General features: G+C 41.7%; 1 protein-coding gene across 2 annotated transcripts in view; it reads left to right on the top strand.

The window, feature by feature from the left end:
- The window catches only part of ZCCHC7 (zinc finger CCHC-type containing 7), a 164,656-nt gene that overhangs the window by 104,956 nt on the left and 35,626 nt on the right, over window positions 1-24,074 (top strand). For both annotated transcript variants that reach the window (XM_074994009.1, XM_074994010.1), the window contains exons 3-5: window positions 4,918-4,961; window positions 6,451-6,573; window positions 12,342-12,512. In XM_074994009.1, the coding sequence (XP_074850110.1) occupies window positions 4,918-4,961; window positions 6,451-6,573; window positions 12,342-12,512 (338 nt within the window). The remainder of the gene's footprint in view (window positions 1-4,917; window positions 4,962-6,450; window positions 6,574-12,341; window positions 12,513-24,074) is intronic.

Below are 24,074 nucleotides of genomic sequence, written 5' to 3'. Positions count from 1 at the left end.
GTCTACAAAATTATGTCAGCCTCACTGGTGTGGGCTGTGCGCATCCTCGGCGGGAAAGTTAGTATCTGTTGCAACAGTTCTCAACTTTAGCAACCTGAGGGCCCCCTTTTGATTTAAAGTTTTTCACTGACTCTTATGCATTGCTCAACCTCAGGCCCCACCGCCAGTCCATCCCTTTCCCTAGGGCCCCATCCCACCTCTTCCTGCCCCCACTTCACCCCGCCTCTCCTTCCTACCCCTTCCCCTGAGTGTATCCTCTCCCCACATCCTCCAGCATGCAGGAGGTGCTGGAGGAAGAGGAAGGAGTTGAGGGATGGAGGAAGAGGAATTGATCAGTGCGGCCGGCAGACCACCTGGAATATCTTTGGGAGTCAGCGGATCCACTTGCATTGTCAGTGTGGGGCAGCTCCTGAAAGACAGTAATCGTCAACATAAGCAATGCGCTGTCTACACTGGTGCAGCATCGACCTTGGAGAGGTGATGGTATTAAGTAAGTGTTGAGAGGCACTTCTGTCGGGGGAAGGGAGAGGAGCCCAATTTAAGCAAAGACCCTTTCACAGGTAGACACCATATGTTGACCTGGTCAACTCTGTAGTTTAGACCAGGCCTGATGCCTCTTATCATTCAGCACAGGTGGAATAAGGGTAGCTCAGGCTGCTGGTCTGAGGGTTGGAAATGGGAGTGGAGAAATACTCAGTACACAGCTTTGAGAAAGTAGCAGGGATTGGTAGTTCCATGGAGCTTCAGGGCAGCTGATAAGCAAGGTCTAGTGCTCAGGCCATGCATCAGAGAGGGCGAAGCAAGAGTAAATGGAATGGTTTGGGTTTGAAGACGCAGGAACCAGGAAAAGGGAGATCATAGAAGCTCAGGGAGCAGAGATCAGCTAATCTGTGTTTATCCAAAACTCTCAAATAGCAAATTAAGTAAAAGTACGTTATGTGTTGAAACTTACATGATGCCGGCATTCAAAGATTGTCCCACGATTTCATTGCAAAAAGTGCTGCTTTTGGTCCTGTTTTCTTTTATTTCTTCCCAATTAACAACAACAGACAGCCTATATGTACTAAGTTTAGATGTACATACAGCCACCAAAAAAGTTTAGAAACTTCCAAAGGTATTTTTTCTGCAAGAAATTAAAAATTTAGATATTTGTGGATACACACATAAACCTATGCAATAGCAGTGATTTGTTTAATGAATATCCCAGCCAGTAGTGCCATAGTCCAGTGGTTTACAACCAGCATGCTGTGAGAACTGTTCAAGTGTGCCATGAAATTTCATGAGTTTCCCCTTACTGTGTCTCTTTGCAAAGCAAGGCTGCTTGAGTCCCAGCTGGTACCGGGTTCATCAATCCCCCTCCCCACATGGGGTCTCTTTGAGGGGAAAGCCACCCCTGCAAGACCCTGTTTGTACCAGGAGGCAGCTGAAATGCTGCTTCTCAGCCTGAACGAGCTGGCAGGGAGCCCGCCCCCATTCCTTGCTGTGGCAAGTGGGAGAGAGGGACAATGGGAACCTGTTGGAGGTGGGACATGGGTTAAATGCCACGTCCTGGCTCCAATGGGCTGGCTGGGAGAGGAGCCTGCTTTCATTGGTTACCTGTTTACTCAAGATCCCTGGCATGGCATTAAGCAGATTTTAAAAATGTGTCTGTGTTCACCATCTAAGACGGTGTATGCCGTGGTGGATTTGAAACATGAATGCATTTGATCCTTGTTTAACTTGTATGCACTACTGTGTTGAGGACCTTCTTCTAGTAAGACCATAACCATAGTAAATGTAAGTAAATATGATGTTTATGAGCAATCAGTTCAGCTGAAAAAAGTGGGTGTGATGTAGTATTGTTTGTCCCATGGAAGTGTGCCATGTTACTGAAAAGGTTGGGAATCACTGCCATATTCACTGGCTCAGAATATCATAAATTCTTTCAGGGACATCAAAACCATCACAACTACATGAGTTTAAATTATACTGAAATTGATTTAAAACCCATGTAAATAAAAATAAGATTTTTCTAAATGAATAGAAAAGAACGGCTTTTTGTATTTCAATATGTAGCCTTTCAAGGAAATAAAACCAGTACCTTCAATTCTCTGTAATAAGTTGAACCTCAAATCTATGGCTTTTCAGGGTATCTCACTGGAAAATTTGCAGCAACATAATGGAAGACTGCGTAGTTTTATTGGAAAAGATCCTCAGTATCCTAACTTCTTTTTTAATTTCTTTCTGTCCACTCAGTTTCACTTTTCAACATGTCCTGGATTTTTATATTAATGAAATAACAGCATGTTAAAAATTGTGTTAAGGGAAGCTGAGGCTTTGACAGCTAGATGGGGAACGAGGTGGTTGGAGGTTACTAAAATAATCAGCTATTAAATACTTGTCATTGTTGGTCCAGAACCTGGAAAACTGTTTCACTTGTTCTGAACTTCTGTGAGGTTGTACATGTGCGTGACTATTGGCAGCACCAGGGCTTTGAAAATAATGAGTTGTGTTTCATAATCAGTGACCTATTAAGATGGACAAGAAAGTCCTTGTTCCTTGGAACTATTGTTTTGGGTTGTCAGCAAGCACCAGTTCAGACTTGTGCATTGGTTTTGTGTTTATCTTCATAGCCAGGTGGGCTCATAATATTTTACATGGAAGTTAAATTTTGGAGCACATTTCAGCTGCAGGGTTTGGATTTCATGAAGGTCAGATTCTCAAATTTTTCAACTATGAAAAACCTGGAATCACTGAGGCCTCCAACTTACATGGTGTCCCTGTGTTTAGTCAGCGACACTACTCAGATACCTAACGCTAAGTTTGTGTTTGGGTACTTTGCTGAATTGAGGCCACAGCATTCAGCGTTTGGCAGGACTGAGCCCCTGATGAGAAGTGGTTGCTCCCAATTTGTGAAACACAGTATTTGCAAAGCAGCTGGTCATGGGAAATGTTGGTCGTTCATTTGTGTATTGCATTGCTTTCTGTGTAGCTGGGTTTTAATTGTTTAAAACTTTGACTGTATGTATTGAGGCATTCTGTTTTACTAACCAGAAAGTTACGGGTGTTCTGAAACACTGAGAGTACCTTATACCCATTAAATATTTTTGCTTTTGAGAATTTCTTGTAACAAGCGGTATTTAACTCGGAATTATTTCTTGTAGGAATGATTCTGTGCTCTGTAATTCATTAGTACAGTCTTTATTGGAGATGATGGACGAGTTTTTGTGACGAATAATTATTTTGTTCATGAGTGAGTTTCTGTGACAAGTACCTACAAAACGGGAAAACAAAATACCTTCTCAGGAGCAGGGGTGGGAAATGTCCAGTGCGGGGGGTGGAGAGTGGGAAGGGAGGGCTTTGCAGAAACCGGCCTATAGGAGCAGGGGTCGGAAATGTCTGGCCAATAGAGCGGGGATGGGATTTTGCTCAGGGTGGGGGGCAGACTAGATGGAGAGACGGGATTTATGGCTTATCACACAATCCGTTCCTTCCCCGACCCCCACAAACACCTTCTTTTTGTCCCATGACCGCGGAGGGAATTATGGGTCACTCAGCGTTGAATAGTCCCTTTTCGTAAGTGCTAACTACTTATGCTGAACTATCTGCATTCCACCTGACATGTAGCTGTGATGCTGGGAGCACCTTTCCCTAAACTTCAGAAGAGCTCCGTGGCTTGAAAGCTTGTGACCTGATCTACACGGTTAGATTGATGTAAGTTGCTTTACATTGACCTCATTATGTCAGTGTACACACTACAGCCCTGTCCTGCTGATGTAAGTTCCCTACTAACTGGACATCATAACTCCTCTTCTGCGAGATGCATGAGGCTTATGTCAGTGCAGTTAGGGCAGTCTATGTAGATGCTGCCTTACTTGTATTAGCAGTTGGTTGTCTTACCAGTTTCAGGGCTCCAGGCTGGAGGGGCCTTGTACCACGGGAAGAATGGGAGTACAGGTTGAACCTCTGAAAACTGGGGTTTTTTGGTCCAGCAGACCAGGGATGTTCCTGAACCAGAGAGCCCCAATTGCTGGGAGTTGGATGACTGGTGGGCTGGGTCCAGGAGCCCGCAACTGGGTTGACTGGCCAGGAGTCTAGCTGACAGCGGACCCAGCTGCCCAGTCAGTAGGTCCGTCAGCACAACTGGGGTGACAGTGGTCCCGGCAGCATGGCCAGTCCTCACAACAGCAGGGCGGACAGCCTGAGTGATAGCAGCAGGAAGTGGAGACTCAGTGGCCAGGGCTGTGGGTCTGGCTTCTGGGGCCAGGAGCAGAGTCAGGCAGAGGGCTGACAACCAGGCCCAGCAGGGGTTAGGGGGACATCAGTTGGGGCCAGGAGTTGAACTGGGACCATAGGCCAGGCAGAGGGTCTGGAATTGACCTCCCTTGGTCCAGCAAACCCCCTCATTTGGGACCAGTCAGGACATGTGGGTGCTGGACCAGGGGGTCCAACTTGTAGTGTGGACATCCGGCACTGCATAGTCAACTTAAGTCAGTAGTGTAGACCTGTCCTGTGTTGCTCACCAACAGAAGCTGGTCCCATGAAAGATATTACCCCAACCACCTGGTGTCTCGCAAGATCTGAGAGGTCTATGAAGGTGACCCTTGACTTCCTAAGGGTTGTTTGTGCCATGACAGGCAGCAGCTAAATGTAATTTGTGTTACCAGCAGTGCAGTATGTCAGTGCCTGTGTTCTTCCCTGGCTCATGACTTATTTAACAAAACACACCCATCAAAGGGCACATATTAAATAGAAGGGAGGTCAGATTTTAAGCCAAACAGATTGGTCTCTTTGGTGACTCTGAAATTAGATTTGCCAATGGTGTGCTTTTAAAGTCTGGTCTTGTCTCCTTTCAATAACTGTGTAAAAATCACCTGTGGCTGAATTTGCAAAATAAGTAACTGCATTGATATATTTCACAATATATCTGTTTTGCAGGAGAAGATGGAGTAGACTGGTCCATCGGTGATAAAGACCTAGAGGTAATATAGATTAATAAATTATTCCAAATGTTGTAAGTTGTTTTTAAAACATTGGGCATGGCCTTAATGAAACTCCTTATTATAGGCCTCTGATCCCTCACAAACATATTTTGAAAAATTCTGACTTACTGTGTATTTCTGTCTCTGTCTCTTTCTCCATTCTTTATTGGTAAGCATGGTTTACGTGGAAAGAGAATAATTATTTTTAAGAGTTCATTTACCCCAGCTGCTTATTTTCAGTTTGAAGTAATAATTCTTTCTTAACATCATAATTATTTCCTGCAGCTTCCAGCTGTGCTGTCAAAAACACAATATTATCATATGGGGTATGGAGTATGCAGAAAGAATAGAGGAATTCTTTTAAAATAATTTTTTTTGACAAAGCCTGTGTAAACTAAAAATAAAAAAATACAGTGAAAATATGATGACAGTTGTTTTTTCTTAATATATCCATGGGATGCCAGTATCTCGCTGAAGCAGAAACATACTCTTCGGTCTCTGGCTTCAGTCTCTAGCTCAGTGCATTTATCATTTGGTGGGAAGACTTCTTACCCCACTCACCTCCCCCTCATTCTGGAGAGTCTGGAAGAAAGTTAATCCTAAGAGTCCCCTGTATAAGAGGAGCGTGGTACACAGACCTCTTTTGAGGATACCTCTCGTGCTTGCAACCATCTCTAATAAGGTCCAATAATGCTTCCATATTAGAGTTGTCAGCCCACCACAATTGTGCTGGAGTCTCCAGCAATTAAAGATTAATCTTCAATTAAAGATTGTCATGTGATGAAACCTCTAGGAGTAAATCCAACCCAAATTGACGCCTCGTCTGTATGCCAGTTTGTCGGCTTGGCTTTTGACAGCTGCACCTGTCCTAGTTCTTTTCCCAGCATCCTGTCTGTTGTTGGGAGGGGAGTGGAAAACTGATGTTTACTGCTACTAAATACATCTTCAGGAACAAAGGAGAGAATTATCACCTTCTTCTGGTTCTGTGGAGATTACATGTGAGGTCACAGTTGTGTTTCTTCAAGGTTCACTGTAAGTTCTCATGTGCAGCATACTATTTTACTTGATGTTTTCTACAGCATTACATTTCTTCTAAGGAATCTGTCTGCCCTTGTTGAATGGTGGCTGGTATTTGCACCTCAGGTTAGCTATATGTGCAGTGTAGGGAAAACAACCATTCATTCTGGAATGAAAGAGCCAGTTGCACCTCACTTGCCTGCTTAATTATTCTTTTAGTTTAGTTTAGGGGAAAAAAGATAAAAATGTCGGCCAGTGATTTAGCAGCCCACCATTTCAACACCCAAATGGCAAAATGTAAGAGAACAAAACTACTGACGTCAGCGCTAATGAATGACAAATTTATAAGTCCAATATTAGCTTTCAAACTGAACTTAGCAACATTGACAGCTATAAAAATACAGCTCAGCAATGCACTAAATCACAAAAGCCCAAATAATACATATATCTTTCTCTTTTCTTGTTTCCCTAGGCACAGATTGGTAATTATGCACCCCTGAGACGCACCAACCGATACTATGCAACAAATAAAAATGTTATTTGCAGAAATTGTGATAAACAAGGTCATTTGTCCAAAAACTGTCCTACTCCAAAGGTAAATGCAATATTTAATTCATTGTTGAGGCAGCTGCTTGCTCTGTGGTTACTAGTTAAAGCTCTTTTGTCTTGGCCTAGAGCTGGCCCACCATGCTGTGAAGCTTATAAACATCCCCATGCAGTCCAGATTTGGAAATAATTGATTAGAACTGGGTGATTAACCGGTTAACAAGGAGACCCAGCTCATCAGCTGGGGACTGGAGCGTGGGAATGGACTGGGAGATGAGGCAAAGCAGCTCAGGATCTGAGATAGGCGACACCTCTCTTCCTCAGCCCAACTTTTTGCCTAGATCTGTGGTGTCCAATACATTCCCCACGCACCACATGTGGCAAATGGGATGCCATGGTGTGGCAGTTAGCTCTGGAGATGCATGCAGCTCTTGGAGGTTTTAAATGTGGCTCCTTCAAGCCACATACATGGGTGCTGTCCGTCCCCTCTGCGCATGCACACGCCTCCTCCCATCCCTCGCTTGGTGGGACAAGCACATGGCGGCTTTGGCCCTGGCATGGCTCCTTACAGTATGGCTCAGCATGCTTCACGCCGTTCTGGCTCTTGTGGCTGTTGAGGCAGCTGTGGCAGCTATGGTGAGTCACTGCATTCAGTTTGGGTGGTGGGGAGGGACTGGGGGTGCTTGGCTCTGGGGGAGGGGAAGGGCATTGCTGGGGTGGGGATCTGTGCAAAATACAGAAGGACAACCACCACAAATGTGGCAATCCTTCAATTACTATTGGACGCCACTGACCTAGAGGGTACAGAAGCACTTGCGAAAAGCCTTGTAATGGGGCAATGAAAGACATTGTAAATAAAGTGTGTTATGGTGAACTTCCATATACGAGAGTAATGACTGCTTGCAAAGAGACCTCCAAGAGGAGGGAGCCTGCCCTGAGCCATCTTGCTTCATGTAATTGTCGTTTGGCTTAACAGTTTGAAATTTGAGAATAAGGTCTCTTGCAGTATGTGAATTTAATTAACATTAAAGAAGACTTTAGTCGGTGTTAAGTGTGTGGTTTGTTTTTTTTGCAAGTCAAAATCTCTCTCATTTACAAATGAACAGAGAAAATGTAGATAAGTACAGCATAAGGACATAGGGTACATATCCTAACATAATATTTTACATTTGTACCTGTTTTAAATTGTACAGACTGTCAGAGAAAAAGAACTAAAGGAAATGAAGATAGTTACGGCCTTTAGACATAACACCTCTTGCCCGAGCAAGGAATTGTTTTAAAGCTTATTTACCTCCTTTTTGCCATTACAGAAACTATTAAATGAACCCTCGAAGCAGCTCAAGTTTCAGCAAAACAAGCAGAAAGTTTTTACATGAAATATTCAATTCAGTTTTGTGAAAAACACCTAGAATGTAAATATTGTATAGAAATTGTTGCAGTATCTGCTGAGCATGACTTTACTACACCCAGAAAAGACTGTAAAAATTCTGAATTTTGCAAAGACAGCACCTTCAAGCTTGAAAGATAGACTCAGTTGTTTGGAAAATTGACTTGTAGAAGATTAAGGTAGGAAGAGACCTCAAGAGGTCATTAGTCCTGCTTTGAGGAAGGGGTTGGACCAACCCCAACTAAATCTTCCCAGTCAGGGCTTTTGTGAAGCTGTGCCTTAAGAACCTCTAAGGATGGAGATTTTAACATCTCCCTGGGCAACCCATTCCAGAGCTTCACCACCCTTCTGCTGAAACCGTTTTTCCTAATATTCAACTTACACCTCTCCCACTGCAACCTAAGACCATTGCCACTTGCTCTGTCATCTGCCACCACAGAGAGAAGTCTAACTCCATCCTCTTCGGACCTCTCTGCTTCACGTAGTTGAAGGCTGCTATCAAATCCCTCCTTCACTCTTCTCTTCTAAAGACTAAATAAGCCCAGTTTCCTTAGCCTCTCTTCATGTGTCACAGCCCCAGAATCATTTTCGTTGCTTTCTACTGGACTTCTCCAGTTTGTCCACATCCTTTCTGCAGAGGGGGCTGAAAACTGGCTGCAGTACTCCAGAGAGGGCCTCATCAATGTCAAATACAGAGGAATAATCACCTTCCTCAATTGACTGGCAGAGTTTCTACTAATGCACCTCAATATGCCATTAGTGTTCTGTGCAACAAGTGCACACTATTGACTCATACCCAGCTTCTCACCTACTGTAACCCCCAGGTCCTCATCTGCGGAACTGTCAGTCCCCAGCCTGTAGCAGTCCATGGGATTCTACTGTCCTAAGTGCAGGACTCTGTTCTTGTCCTTGTTGAACCTCAGATTTCTTTTTGGCCCAGTCCTCGAATTTGCCTAGATCACTCTGGACCCTAACTCTGTCCTCCAGCATATCTATCTCTCCCCCTTCATTAGTGTCCTCTGTGAATTTCCTGAGGATGCAACCCATCCTGTCATCCAAATCATTAATGAAGATGTTGAACAAAATTAATTTTAGGAGCACGTGGCTTGATACCAGCTGCCAACTGGACATTAAGCTGTTGATTACTACCCATTGAGCATAGACAATCTGTCCATCTTATAGTCCATTTATCCAAGCCATACTTCTTTAAATTGCTGGCAAGGATACTGTGGGTAACCATATCAAAAGCTTTGCTGAAGTCAAAGTATATCATGTCCACCACTTTCCCCTTATCTACAAAGCCAGTTACCTCATCGTAGAAAGCAATAAGGCTGGTCAGGCATGACTTGCCCTTGGTGTATCCTTATTGAGTATTTAACATATTGACTCTTAACTTAAATAACTCCTTTCCCTGCTTGGCATTTATCTCTCTGGTGCATTTTAGAGGGAGCAGTCCTAACGCCCCTCAATCTTTGCCTGTTAGGCTAAACCAGGCAAGCCGCTCTAGCCTCCTCTCATAATGTAGATTTTCGATTCCTCTAATTACCCTAGAAATCCTTCTCGGCATCTGTCCCAGTTTGAGTTCATCTTTCTTAGATATGGGAAGCCAGAATGGCCTGCAGCCTTCCAGCTGAGGTCTCACCAGGGTTTTGTACAATGGTATTAACACTTTTCTGTCTCTACTGGAAATAGTATCAGAGGTGTAGCCATGTTAGTCTGTAGCCACAAAACCAACAAGAAGTCCTGTGGCACCTTATAGACTAACAGTTTTTGGAGCATAAGCTTTCATGAGCTGACGAAGTGGGTCTTTGCCCGCAAAAACTTATGCTTCAATAAATCTGTTGGTCTATAAGGTGCCACAGGACTTCTCACTATTTGTGCGGATATAGACTAATGTGGTTACCCCTCTGATCCGTATTGTCTGTTTTTTATCACCTTCCTCTCTTCCAAGTGCTTCAAAATTTATTCCTTGAGGACCTGCACCATGATTTTTTTCAGGGAGTAAGGTGAAGCTGACCAGGCTGTAGTTCCTGGATTGTCTGCCTTCCCTTTTTAAAGATGGGCGCTCCATTTGCCTTTTTTCCATTTGCCAGGGGCCAACACCGGTTGCCAAGAGCTCTGTGATCACATCTGCCAACTCTCTCAGCACCCTCAGATGCAATAGAGCCTACCCCATGGACTTGTGTATGGCCAGTTTTTCTTAATGCTCCTTAACCTGTTCTTTCACCACTGAGGGCTGCCCACTTCCTCCACATGCTGTGCTGCCCAATGCAGCAGTCCAAGAGCTGACCTTGTCTGTGAAGACTGAGGCAAAAAAGCATAGAGTACTTCAGCTTTTTCCACATTATCTGTCACTAGGTTGCTTCCCCCATTCAGTAAGGGTCCCACACTTTCCTTGATCATCATCTTGTTGCTAACATACCTTTAGAAACCCTTCTACTTATCCTTCACATCCCTTGCTAGCTGGAACTCCTATTATACTTTGGCCTTCCTGACTACATCCTGCATGCTCGAGCAACGTTTTTATACTCATACGTAGTCATCTAAGTTTCTGCTTTTCATCAGATTCCTTTTAGTGTTTAATCTCACTGAAACTGTCTTCTAAACCAAGCTGGTTGCCTGCCACATTGGCTGTTCTTTCTGCACTTTGGGAATGTATGTTCCTCTGCCCTCAATAAGACTTTAAAATACAGCCAGCTCTCCTGGACTCCTTTAGCATCCCTGGGGATCCAGCCCGTCTGCTTTTCTGAAGTCCAAGGCTGTATTCTGCTGCTCTCCTTTCTTCCTTTTGTCAGGATCCTGAACTCAACCATCTCATGGTCACCACTGCCTAGGTTACTCACCTACTCCTACTTCTACCAGTTCTTCATAAGAACATAAGAATGGCCATACTGGGTCAGACCAAAGGTCCATCCAGCCCAGCATCCCATCTGCCGACGGTGGCCAATGCCAGGTGCCCCAGAGAGGGAGAACAGAAGACAATGATCAAGTGATTTATCTCCTGCCATCCATCTCCTGCCCTTGTTCTGAAGGCCAGGGCACCATACTTTATCCCTGGCTAATAGCCATTTATGGACCTAACCTGCAAAAATTTATCAAGCTCTTTTTTAAACCCTAATAGAGTCCTGGCCTTCACAGCCTCCTCCGGCAAGGAGTTCCACAGGTTGACTGTGCGCTGTGTGAAGAAAAATTTCCTTTTATTAGTTTTGAACCTACTATCCATCAATTTCATTTGGTGTCCCCTAGTTCTTGTATTATGGGAAAAGGTAAATAATATTTCTATATTCACTTTCTCCACACCATTCATGATTTTATATACCTCTATCATATCGCCCCTCAATCGCCTCTTTTCCAGACTGAAAAGTCCCAGTCTCTCTAGCCTCTCCCCATATGGGACCCGTTCCAAGCCCCTAATCATCTTAGTCGCCCTTTTCTGAACCTTTTCTAATGCCAATATATCTTTTTTGAGGTGAGGAGACCACATCTGCACGCAGTACTCAAGATGTGGGCGTACCATAGTTTTATATAGGGGAAGTATGATATCTTTTGTCTTATTATCGATCCCTTTTTTAATAATTCCTAACATCCTATTTGCTTTACTAACTGCCGCTGCACACTGCGTGGATGTCTTCAGAGAACTATCCACTATAACTCCAAGATCCCTTTCCTGATCTGTCGTAGCTAAATTTGACCCCATCATGTAGTACGTTTGTGAGCAACCAGTCAAGAGGAGCATGGCCCCTGGATGATTGAAAGCCAGGGACTGTGGATCTTGAAACTTCTGTTAATTATCCAAATTGGCTTTAAATGGACACAGCTTCATATTAGGCTTTCACTAATGTGATTTTACAACTCCATAAATTCACTAGTATGCCCACACATGAATTGCAGATGAACATTCGCTTTTATGACATAGAGGAAGGGGTTAATTGTGCCACTAGGAAAAACCACTTTTTCATTTGAACAGTATTTTGTAAAACAAAATGATAACCAACTTGCTTTTACACCTCTTTCATGCATTTATACATTTCATAAAAGCCATTTCCCAAATTTGAGTTCATCGTATTCACGAATGAAAAGTTTGTCCCAAATCAAAATGTTCCTTTCCTCTGAGTCATATTGTTGTTGAGTCATTGAAAGCGGGCAGGTTATGCACAGTATTTCATAAAACCTGCGAAGAGACAAGGAGCAGGAAGTATTGCATATGGAATGACAGTGTTGGCTTGTATGTCACTTGTTCTACATCAACACCAGAATTTCATGAAGAAACACTGTAATAATCATACCACTTAGGGTGAAAATACTTAATTGTGATCATTATGATTTGTGAGGGTTTCCACTTATTTTGGTTTGTGTTTCACCAATTCTTTTAAATACTTCAAACAGTTGAAATGTTTTCACCTAAGATTCTTTTTTGTCTTTCTCCTTAGAAAATTCCCCCTTGTTGCCTGTGTGCAAAAAGAGACCACGTACAAAGTACCTGCCCAGCACGTTTTTGTTTAAACTGCTGTTTGCCTGGACACTACTCTAGAGAGTGCCTTGAGAGAGCTTATTGGCGTAAACATTGTAACCGCTGCGATATGCAAGGCCATTACGCAGACGTGAGTACAGCATTTACCAGTTATTAGCCCATGTCCAACTTCGTCAATAAAAGTTATGCAATGGAAAACTTGGTGTAACCAGCCATATCTGGTTTTCACCCTTCTATAATAGAGTGGGTACACATGACATATATAAAAAAAAAATACTCTAGTATCTCCCCATCATGAGGAATGGGGCTGGAATTTAACAGAATGGAGCACTGTACGCCCTACTGTTTGCTGTGTGTTTTTCTGCTGTCGCTCTGTAGTCCTATGTTGTTGTTGTAACAAAAGCATCAATAGAAACTTAAGTTAGTCTGTATCTTAGTTTGGCATGGGCATTACTGTGTGCATGGCATGTGTCAAGTATATCTGAACCAAGTAAAAGAATAGAATACACTTTTTTCCCCCCATGTAAATACAGCTAAATACAAATTTTATTGAATGGTAAATTAGTGATGTTAAAGGAACAGGTTTAGAAACAGTTTAATTGAATGACCCAGTTTATGCACTGCATGCTCAATCAGTTCTTGTGTGCAGGTTTGGATTTCTGCCATAGTCACCTGTAAACTCTTACATGAACCATGAAAGAGAGAAGATGGTGACAAATAAGGTGAATTATGTGATCCTCCCCAGAGAAGCGTACTGTGTGTTGTGTGAGAGAAAACTGAGAGAGACTGAACAGTCATTATGTCTTGTATAATCCAAATGTCAAAAGACCAGTACAGTGTAAGGAAATAAATATTTGTCATGAATCTAGTGATATATTTATCTTAATCTTTACCGTGTATTAGTAAGAGCTGCACTAAACCATCTTTCAGTGAGCATCAGTTTCCACCAGTGTCGTTCAGAATAGCTCTGTTGCCACATGGAAGATCAGTACTACTCATAGAAGTTGAGGTATACGGTCTAATCAGAGTTGCCAGTCAACACCGTCTTCACAAAAAGGAGGTGGTGAAGCAGTGTGACTTGATTGCAGTCTAGAAGTACCTACACAGGGAATATTTAATGCTGTAATAATGTTTAATAATGGGCTCTTCAGGCCAGCAGAAAAAGGTATGGCATGAGCTTGCACTTCTCTCTTGTCAAATGAGTATATGAAATGTTCCCGTTTTTTAAGATAGTCACAGTCTAGACAAAGATTCTTGTAAAGGACCTGCTGTTCATTTTATTGCCCTATCAGGCATTTGTCAGCAGTAGGCTCCAGGTAAGGCAGCAACCCAGTGGAGATTTTTTCCTTCATTTAATTGATTGCGGGGGGAAAAACACTCCATAAAAATACATACACACTGCTATTTTGTTCAGTTTTGAGAATAGACAACCTTAAATAAAATGATGGTTGTGGGCTCAAGAATGAGTTTGCATTTTTTAATAAATGAAAGCTGCCAGTGTGTGGCTATATTAGCAGGTAAATCATTATCCAACATTAAGTATCAAAGGTAACGGAAATGAATAAGTTTGTGGGAGACCATCAGCAGATGTAACATTTGAATTGCTCCGTCTACCAGTTTACAAGAATACTGAGGCTCCACTTGGGAAAAGGCTCATTTTCTATACTGGCAGCCAGCTGCTGGGTGAAACCACTGATCATTATATTACAGACTTGTATAATGAAGCCAAGCCATGTGAATTTCAGTATTTAGCAGGTGAGCTATTTGGAGACCAAATTATTAGCGGTATCACTGGTCAAACAGACAGTTGCAAGAAAAGGATTTGATCTTTAAAAGAATTGAGGATTTTTGCAAGTTAATTGAAAATTGTTCTGCTGAAGTTAGCAAACGGAGGGAAGGATAGGAGGATGTCTATTTAATTTGACCTATAAACCAAGACACACAGACATTATACCAATGTAAAAAAAAATGGCGGAGACTAGACTTTGCAAATAAATATCAGGACAACCACATCATGATGCAAAAGTATACAGTGTAACGAGTGCAGTTTCATTCATGCAGTGAAAGCAACCATATTGCAAGGGTGTGTATCCCTCAGCTCTAATTGCACAGACCTGCAAAAGCAAAATGTACTTAAGGACGTACCAGTAGGAAGACTAAGTTCTGGTGATCATGTGGAAATACGGTTTCATCTTGGGCCTGTAGTATATATTTCAAGACTTTCTACAGCACAACAGTTTGTGGCAATAGAAACAGTGAACAAAAAGTTTATTTAAAAATAGTGGGTCTCCATGCAACATAATCACAGCATGCACATACAAAAAGATTAGTGACTGCCCAGTGCTTGAATATAAAAATAAGTTCGTTTCATATAGTGGACATGCTAACTAGACATAAACAGTGGAAGCTAGGAACTGCAGCAATACTGTAATAACTGCCTGTAAGTCACAGCGTGCTCTGCACAAAAGGGACTTAATGACCAGGGCAGCTAACCAGCTGATTGTGAACCTTCATTACAATGCTGCAGCTAAAGAAAGCGAATAGTCCCTGCCTATCTATACCGGGTAATTATAGCTGGAGTGAGCAGTGCCCCCTGTTGTTAAGGTTTTGCCTGACACGTCTCATGCCTGGATCCTGTTTTCATACGCTTATAGCATTGACAAATTTCCATCCTTTGGGCTGATATTTTCCAGGCCACATGTTTGGCTTAGGCTGAATATTTTTTGGAAAATCTTAGCCGGAATTGTTCCCTGGAATGAGTCTAGGAAATATACATTGTTTTACTGTGTTAAAAACATATGGTGACTCTTTTTTCTAAGACACTGTAGCGCCACTATACTTTCTCAACATCTCTCAAGTAATATTTGAAGGACTCTGTGTCACGTAGGCACAGCAATGAATGTAAGTAGCACACACAGGCTGCTGAATAGTCCAGCTAAAATTCACTCCTTTGCTGTTTTATTCTGTAATCAGGAACGCAAGCAGCTTGAGACAGTGTGTTGCTACTGATCTCAACAGTGCTTTCTCTGATGGAATTGTAACATTTGGGTTGCACAGGGTATAAATGTCTACTACTCATGGTTTCACTCAACCTTGCCATGCAAAATCTTACAGTAACAAAGTGAGTGAGAAAATAGATTGTAATGTCTTCCTTGGTGTTTGAGGGGAACAATTTACAAAGAATTCAAAATATGAGGAGTTTTTTTCCTGCATGTATTTTTTTTATTGCGACATCTCTTTAGTTTGATTGAAGTTCCTGACATCATTCAGTTTAAACAGACCATGCAGAGAGTGAAAACAGTCACTTAGGCCTGGTCTGCACCAGTGTTTTCCTCAAATTTTGGAGATGATGGAACACCAAACAATATTTTTTATGCAGAACACCTTTGAAAATTAACCTCACTCATTGATGATGCTGGGTCCTCAGCAGTAGTATTTTTCACTCACTTCTGGCTTTTTTAAAAAGAAGTGTAACTTATTCTGTTTACTCCTATCAATGGAAATAATAAATTCAATGAATCATCACATGCCACACACACGTTGGCTGATATCAAGCAACTGACTGACAGCAAAGCCACCACGCCAGCGTAGCGCTTGCGCCGCACATCATTGCTGGTTGCCACTCCGCCTCATGGATCGGAGACGAAGCTTGGAGGGGAGGCTAGCACAGGGTTAGTCAGCCATACTGTGTTGCTGGACCACCACTGCTCTCATAAGATGTAGAAATAAAATTATGTCAGTATTTTCCATTACTGTTATCATCGTATGATGGTTATTTGTTATAAAACTTGGAATTATTTTCCAAACGCGCTCGGCACACCTGAGAGTTGTTCACAGAACACCAGTGTTCCACGGAACATAATTTAAGAAACCTGGTCGACAGTAACCCCTGCCATTGATCTACGTCAGCTATGCAAATAGGGTGTCTGAAGCAGACATACTCACCACAGCATCTTGTATAAGGTATTTTCGGCAGGGGCTGCTGCTTTTCCATTGATTCCAGCGACTCTTCTCATTTGGGTGGAGTACTGGCATCAATGGGTGATTGCTCAGGGAGCGATTTACAGTATCTAAGCAGATGCAACACATTGATGGCTGGTGGATCAGTTGCTGCAGCGTCAATCCCCAGGGTAGTGTAAACATACCCACAGAGAAAACAATATAGCCATTGTCCTGAAACACTATCCTTCAATTTAGTGTGAAGTTTTACGGTTCCCCGGTTAATGTGGTATGCCACAATAACTATTGGATATATAGAACTATGCTTAAATAAGGTTGCTGTGAAGCAAACCAGCAGCATGCAGGAAAAGTGTAAATCATGCTGATTTCTGATGGGTAGTAGCTGAGCTTCAGGTAAGAACTCCAGGGCATAGCTGCTTGGAGTGTTGGCTGTCTTTGATTTCTGGAGGAGTCATGCATACGCCTCTGGAGACAGAGCTTGGCTGTAGGTTTGAAGGTACTTATTTTTCTGAGCTTACCAAGCTTTTGTCATTTACATCCAAAATTCAGTACACATCTTCTCCTCTTTTTTCTTTATTGGGTAGTTAAACTTGTATTTAACTACCCAACTGAACGTTATATATAGATTTATTCTGATTTCAGCACATTAAAACATTTATTTAAAATAGTCTTTTTGCCTGTGATATATATGTCCAAAAGTATCAGAGGGTAGCCGTGTTAGTCTGTATCTATAAAAACAACAGGAAGTCCTGTGGCACCTCATAGACTAACAGATATTTTGGAGCATAAGCTTTCGTGGGCAAAGACCCACTTCGTCAGATGCATAAATTTAGACCCTCCTCTGGAACCCCCATTCATGCATCTGATGAAGCAGGTCTTTGCCCACAAAAGCTTATGCTCCAAAATATCTGTTAGTCTGCAAGGTGCCACGGGACTTCTATATGTCCAAAAGTCATGCTACTGCTAATGGGAATTTCAGTGCATCTTGTGTACAGTGTGGTAGTCACCTGGTAAATTGCTAATAATATTGGATCCATTCCCCAGTATCATAAATTTATATTGGGATATACAACTATGGGTACTAAATAGGAGTAATTAAAATCTTTACGAAAAGCAGCTTCTGAGTTAAATATTCACTTTGAATTTTGCATTTTAATTAAGTTAATTTTGAGTGTTCAAAATAGCCACAAACTGGGAACCTTTTTTTTAATCTCGTACATCATATTGCTGCACATATTTGGTTTTGAAATGTTCCTTCCTAGGTGAAAGATTTACTGAGATTTTAGTCTAGACTGAATTGTTATTGCAAAGATATAATCCCTCCAAAACAGAACCTTATATCTGATAGCATAAAGGTATTGCTGTATCGTACTTAATTATCAAATATGTGCTAAAATAGTCTGGTGCACACTATGAAATTTTGGGGGTAGAATAAGGTAGGTCAGTAAAATAATTGAAATTGAAACTAATCTGCCATGAATATAGAAGTAGAGCAGTGGGACAGAGCTACAAGATCACAACCAATGATACAAAGCTGATGCACTTTGGATGTATTTCGTTATGACAATGGAGAAGAACTGAAATAATATTGATTCAAAGGTTATAGGGCCAAGAGGGCACCACTGTGATTCTGTAATCTGACCTTTTGCGTAACACAGGCCATAAGAATTCCCCGATTTAATCTCTGTTTGAACTAGAGCATATCTTTTATGAAAGCATCTAGTCTGAATGTGTTTAGGGTGAGTGATATAGTAGTGATACTTAGCAGTAGCAGACAGCAGGACAAGATGTGGTGGTAAGGAAAGGCTAGAAACAAGAGAATCTTCTGTATGGTTCTGAGAGGTACAATATAAAGTGTAGAAAAGAATCAGATGATTTAGGGAGAGAATCAAAATTAGGTAGATGCTCCATAAATTACACAAGAGGAACAATTCATTCTCATTTAAGTCTGTTCAAAAACTGTTTTACACCTCCATTTCCAATATTTCAGAATAAAACCACACATTAAACCGAAAAACATATTTTTCAGTTTTCTGTCAAGTAAATTCTTAACATTTAGTGTAGATAGTACTTCAGCAAATATATACATTATCCTAACCCTTGAATTGCAGAAGAAAAAGAAAATTCCTCTAATTGGGTAGGGAAATATCTTTTGGGACCATTTACACCAGAGCATTTCAGAGCTACAGTCAAACACTAAATTTTTTAAAATATATTGTGCCATTGTACCATTCTTATCACGTAAGTGGACAGTCATTCAATAATAACAATATGAAGAGGCAATTGAGCACACTGTTCCAGAAGATTGTGAACATGGATAAAACAAAAACAATGGTATTTGGAGATAAGGAAATAGGAAGGAAGATCAGTGTCGATGGTATTGAACTAGAAAATGTAGAGAAGCTCACGTATCTGGGGAGCAACATGACATGATCTAGCCTGTAAGAAGGAAATAGCGACTAGAATAGCGAAAGCAAGAACGATTTTGAAGGCGATGGATAAGATCTGGAAAAGCAAAGCAATTAGCTTAAGAACGAAGCTGGATGTCTTGAAAACGTGTGTATTCAGCAGCATGTTGTATGGATGTGAGACATGGATGATAACAAAAGATTCGAAAAGAAGAATATTGGCATTCAAAAGGAGTTGTTATAGAAAGATTCTGAGAATAGGATGGATGCAGAAGGTCACCAATGAGGAATTATATAGAAAGATACAGACAAAAGAGAACCTGCTGCAGAAGGTTATAAAATGGAAGCGACAACTCTTTGGGCATATTTGCACAATGAACGACAAACGAAAAATCAAGATCCTGGTATTTGGCATAATGGATGGTTCAAACAGGAGAGGCAGACCCCACAGAGAATGGTTAAATGATATAGTAGATTGGTGCAGAGCTAGTGTACAGAAACTAAGCCACTCTGCACTGGACAGAAAATAATGGAAGGAAATAGTGACAGAGGCATCAGATACGAACAGGCATTGAGCCCGCAGTTGATGATGATGATGATGATGAATAACAATACAACTTAAGTTACACTAATTATAATTCCAGCTCTCTTTCTAAACAAAAAGCAGTCAAGTAGCACTTTAAAGACTAGCAAAATAGTTTATTAGGTGAGCTTTCATGGGACAGACCCACTTCTTCAGACCATATCCAGACCAGAACAGACTCAATATTTAAGACACAGAGAACCAAAAACAGTAAGCAAAGAGGACAAATCAGAAAAAGATAATCAAGGTGAGCAAATCAGAGAGTGGAGGGGTGGGGGGAGAGATCAAGAATTAGATTGAGTCAAGTGTGCAGACAAGCATATGCACACTTGACTCAATCTAATTCTTGATCTCTCCCCCCGCCCCTCCACTCTCTGATTTGCTCACCTTGATTATCTTTTTCTGATTTGTCCTCCTTGCTTACTGTTTGGTTCTCTGTGTCTTAAATATTGAGTCTGTTCTGATCTGGCTATGGTCTGAAGAAGTGGGTCTGTCCCACGAAAGCTCACCTAATAAACTATTTTGCTAGTCTTTAAAGTGCTACTTGACAGCTTTTTGTTTTGATAGTGTATATACTAGCACAGCTTACTCTCTGTTACTACCTCTCTTTCTGTCGTGCCAGTATTCCCTTGCCTTTCATCAGCATAGCATGATGAAACCTCTGTTAAACATCATGAAAATTTTTTTGGTACTAATGCCAATCACTGAGGTTGTAACAGAGAGGTAGCCATGTTAGTCTGTACTCCAACAAAACAAAGCAGCAGAAATGTAGCACTTTAAAGACTAACAAAATGATTTACTCAGTGAAGAGCTGATCTGATGAAGTGGGTCTGTCCCACAGAAGCTCATCACCGAATGAATAGTTTTGTTAGTCTTTAAAGTGCTAAATCAATTTTCTCTCATCAAATATTAAGCCACATATTGGAGCTCTACTCACTACAAGTACTAAGATCTACATAGTAATAATAATATATTCTCATATAGGGTTTGCCTGAGCATATCTATTTGTGTTGATCTGTTTGTCAGTTACAACTTTAATTTGTGGATTGAGCTCAGTTAGATCAGAAAGCATTTGTGCCCCAAAAATTTCACACAGTTCTCGAATTCTTGGGCTCAAGTCCATAAGGCAGAAGTCCACCTTAACAGTGTATGCTAATCATACATGCATCAAGTCTCTCTTCGTTCCCTTTGACTTTTGATAATGAACTCCATCAGAGTACTCTGAAGTAGGTTTTAAAAACAAATGACTGGCTTTCTCTCCAATCTTTCTTACCATGTGCCTGATGCAAAGTCCACCAGAGTCAATGAACGACTCACATTGAGTTCAATGGGCTTTGGATCATCTCCCAAGTCCAACAACTAAAATCTTATTAGCCGTAAGCTGCTTAACACTTCTTTAGAAACTTCGGTCTGCTCTAGATTCGTGTTGGTCATGCTGTTGAATCTTCCTGAATTTAACTGTTCAATGAGAGAAACTACCTAAAACTTCAGAGTTTACATTTTAGCATACTTGAGGCCACAGCTTCTCTACTAATTAAACTTTTCCAAATAAAAAGGGTTTGGTTTTTCAAGTAACACAGTGTGCCATTGCTACCACCAATTCCTTTGGATGGCAGAATGATAGGGTATTGCTAGCACCTTCATATCTACCAAGTTGTTCAGGACAGTCAAAACCAAAACAGATTGTGAAGAACTACAAAAAGATCTCAGCAAACTGAGCGATTGGGCAGCAAAATGGCAAATGAAATTTAATGTGGGTAAGTGTAAGGTAATGCATGTTGGAAAAAATAACCCAAATTACACGTACTACATGATGGGGTCAAATTTAGCTACGACAGATCAGGAAAGGGATCTTGGAGTTATTGTGGATAGTTCTCTGAAGACATCCACGCAGTGTGCAGCGGCAGTTAGTAAAGCAAATAGGATGTTAGGAATTATTAAAAAAGGGATCGATAATAAGACAAAAGATATCATACTTCCCCTATATAAAACTATGGTATGCCCACATCTTGAGTACTGTGTGCAGATGTGGTCTCCTCACCTCAAAAAAGATATATTGGCATTAGAAAAGGTTCAGAAAAGGGCAACTAAGATGATTAGGGGCTTGCAACGGGTCCCATATGGGGAGAGGCTAGAGAGACTGGGACTTTTCAGTTTGAAAAAGAGGCGATTGAGGGGCGATATGATAGAGGTATATAAAATCATGAATGGTGTGGAGAAAGTGAATATAGAAAAATTATTTACCTTTTCCCATAATACAAGAACTAGGGGACACCAAATGAAATTGATGGGTAGTAGGTTCAAAACTAATAAAAGGAAATTTTTCTTCACACAGCGCACAGTCAACCTGTGGAACTCCTTGCTGGAGGAGGCTGTGAAGGCCAGGACTCTATTAGGGTTTAAAAAAGAGCTTGATAAATTTTTGCAGGTTAGGTCCATAAATGGCTATTAGCCAGGGATAAAGTATGGTGCCCTGGCCTTCAGAACAAGGGCAGGAGATGGATGGCAGGAGATAAATCACTTGATCATTGTCTTCTGTTCTCCCTCTCTGGGGCACCTGGCATTGGCCACCATCGGCAGATGGGATGCTGGGCTGGATGGACCTTTGGTCTGACCCAGTATGGCCATTCTTATGTTCTTATGTTACCACCCTCTCCAGCTGCTGGCTTTCTTTGAGAGGAATTATCGGGTCTTTTCTCTAGTCCCTTTTTGCCAAAATCTCAAAGAACTTTACAAAAGGGTGTAACCATTATTATCTCTGTTCCTATCCACTTTGTGTCGGTGTTCCTTCTATCAACAGCAACTGGAGGCAGACCACAACTTTTTTTTCCCCCTGTATTCTTGACCTTCACACCCATAAAGGTAGCAAACAGCAAGCCTTTCTTTATAGCAGAGCTTTGTAAAGTTTTTCTTAAAAAACTTTTTTTTTCTGTCGCCTTCTAAGTGGTTCTCAAAATTGCCCAGCTCCAAAAATGTTTTTGTTTTCCAAGGAGGGTTTGAAGGTCGTCATCTCCTCAATAAGAAGTCAAAAATCTTCAGCACTTCTCATGGAAGCCTGGACTGTGCCCTGGGCAGAAGCTCTTATTCTGTGTCTCAGGGTTTTATGCATCAAAGAAGCAGAAAATTTGGAGTTGACTGGCTCTGCAGGACGCACATGGACTGGAGGGATTCACTCAAGGCCAGGCATTCTTGCAGAGCAACATAAATCAGGTTGGAAGTCCATTGATGAACCTGTGGGTATTCAGGTCCAGCTGGAAAACCAAAAGATGGGGAAAACACACTTGAAAGTGGAAACTCTGAACCCCTTATTTCAGAAGTGCCTTCAGGCTCTCCTTTGCCATGAAAAAAAGTGTGAAGATGCTAAATAATTTGCAAACAAATAGACTAGTGGGTCTGGTTACCTTTTCAGTAGTTGTCATGTCTCAGCATTCAGGCCTGATTAAAACACACCTAGAATTTCCTTTCAAGATCCTGACACAAAAAGACGTATTCCAACAGGAGCCCACCTTGTGCCATGGTCCAGTGCTGCTAAAACTGTCAGCTAGAAAGCTGAGGATTGGGACCTCAGATAGTCGAAGGTGCCTCACCTGGCATCTCCAAGCAAGTTCGGAGATGACTACAGACTGATTGCATGAGATTCATGTATTGCTGCCCCAGAGACATCTGGGGTCAAAGGCATTGTAAAGTTAAGGACATTCTAACATTTCTGCAGGAGTGCCAGGTTATGGTGCTTCTTGCCAGCACTTAAGAAACTCAGGTCTGCAACTGTAAGTATGTTGTGCTGTAACAAATCTCGAGGAATCTTTAATCAGTCTCACAAAATCAGTTTCTCGGGACCATCCTATCTTCTGTGCTCCTTTTATACTCAGATTCTTGCCAAGATCTTCAACAGTGAACAACAATCCCACATAAACCACCCTGCTTGCCTTTGCAATCAGTATTCTCACTGGAAGTTTCTTGCCTACATGCCACCTCCTCAGCCTTAGAGATTTCAGAGCATGGCCTGTGGAACCTCAGATATATCAGGGCATAACTGTTCTTGCAGATGACCGGTCCCCCTTTCTGAAGGTCACCATAATTTTTCTCAGAAGATTTGTATGCAGCCCGACATGCTACAGAAGCAGAAGGGGCAGACATGGGATATAAACAAGGCCATCAAGGGATAAAAGATGTGTGTAACAGAGGCATTCAAAGCCTCAGATACAGCTCCTAAACATATTGCTGGCCATGCTAAGAAACTGTGTGCTGCCTATGGTGAGAATTCAAGGTCCTGATGTTATCCTCTTCCCATACTTTCTCAAAGCACTCTTGAGTAACCCCCTTCTTTCCTTTCCAATTTCTACATAAGTCACTTGATTCCTCTCCCCTTCCTTTAAGGAATGAAACATAGTTTTCTGCATTGAACTTCAGATGGATGTGGAGGGAAAGGAGAAAGGGATTCTTACTTGCGAATTTTTCCTTCTAAAATCTTCCATGTCAGTGAGTCTGACCCTCACTTGGGAGTTTGAATTATGTCCACTGGCATTTCTGGCTATTACTTGATTGTTAAGTAATTTTGAAAAGGGAAAGTATGTTCATCTAGGAAACCCTGAAATGTCTTGTCAAGTCTAATGCAAACTGTTCTAACACTTCTTGACTGTTGTATATCAGTTTCCAAAGCTGAACAACACTGTCATTGCTGAGAGTCATTCCTGTGGGATTAACCCTAAGCGCCCAGGCTCGGAGTTAAAGATCTGGTCTG

Source organism: Carettochelys insculpta, chromosome 5 (assembly GCF_033958435.1).
Source record: "Carettochelys insculpta isolate YL-2023 chromosome 5, ASM3395843v1, whole genome shotgun sequence".
NCBI classification, from domain to species: domain Eukaryota; kingdom Metazoa; phylum Chordata; order Testudines; family Carettochelyidae; genus Carettochelys; species Carettochelys insculpta.
The sequence above is the reverse complement of the archived record's forward strand: the minus strand, read 5'-3'. Positions and strand labels throughout refer to the sequence as shown.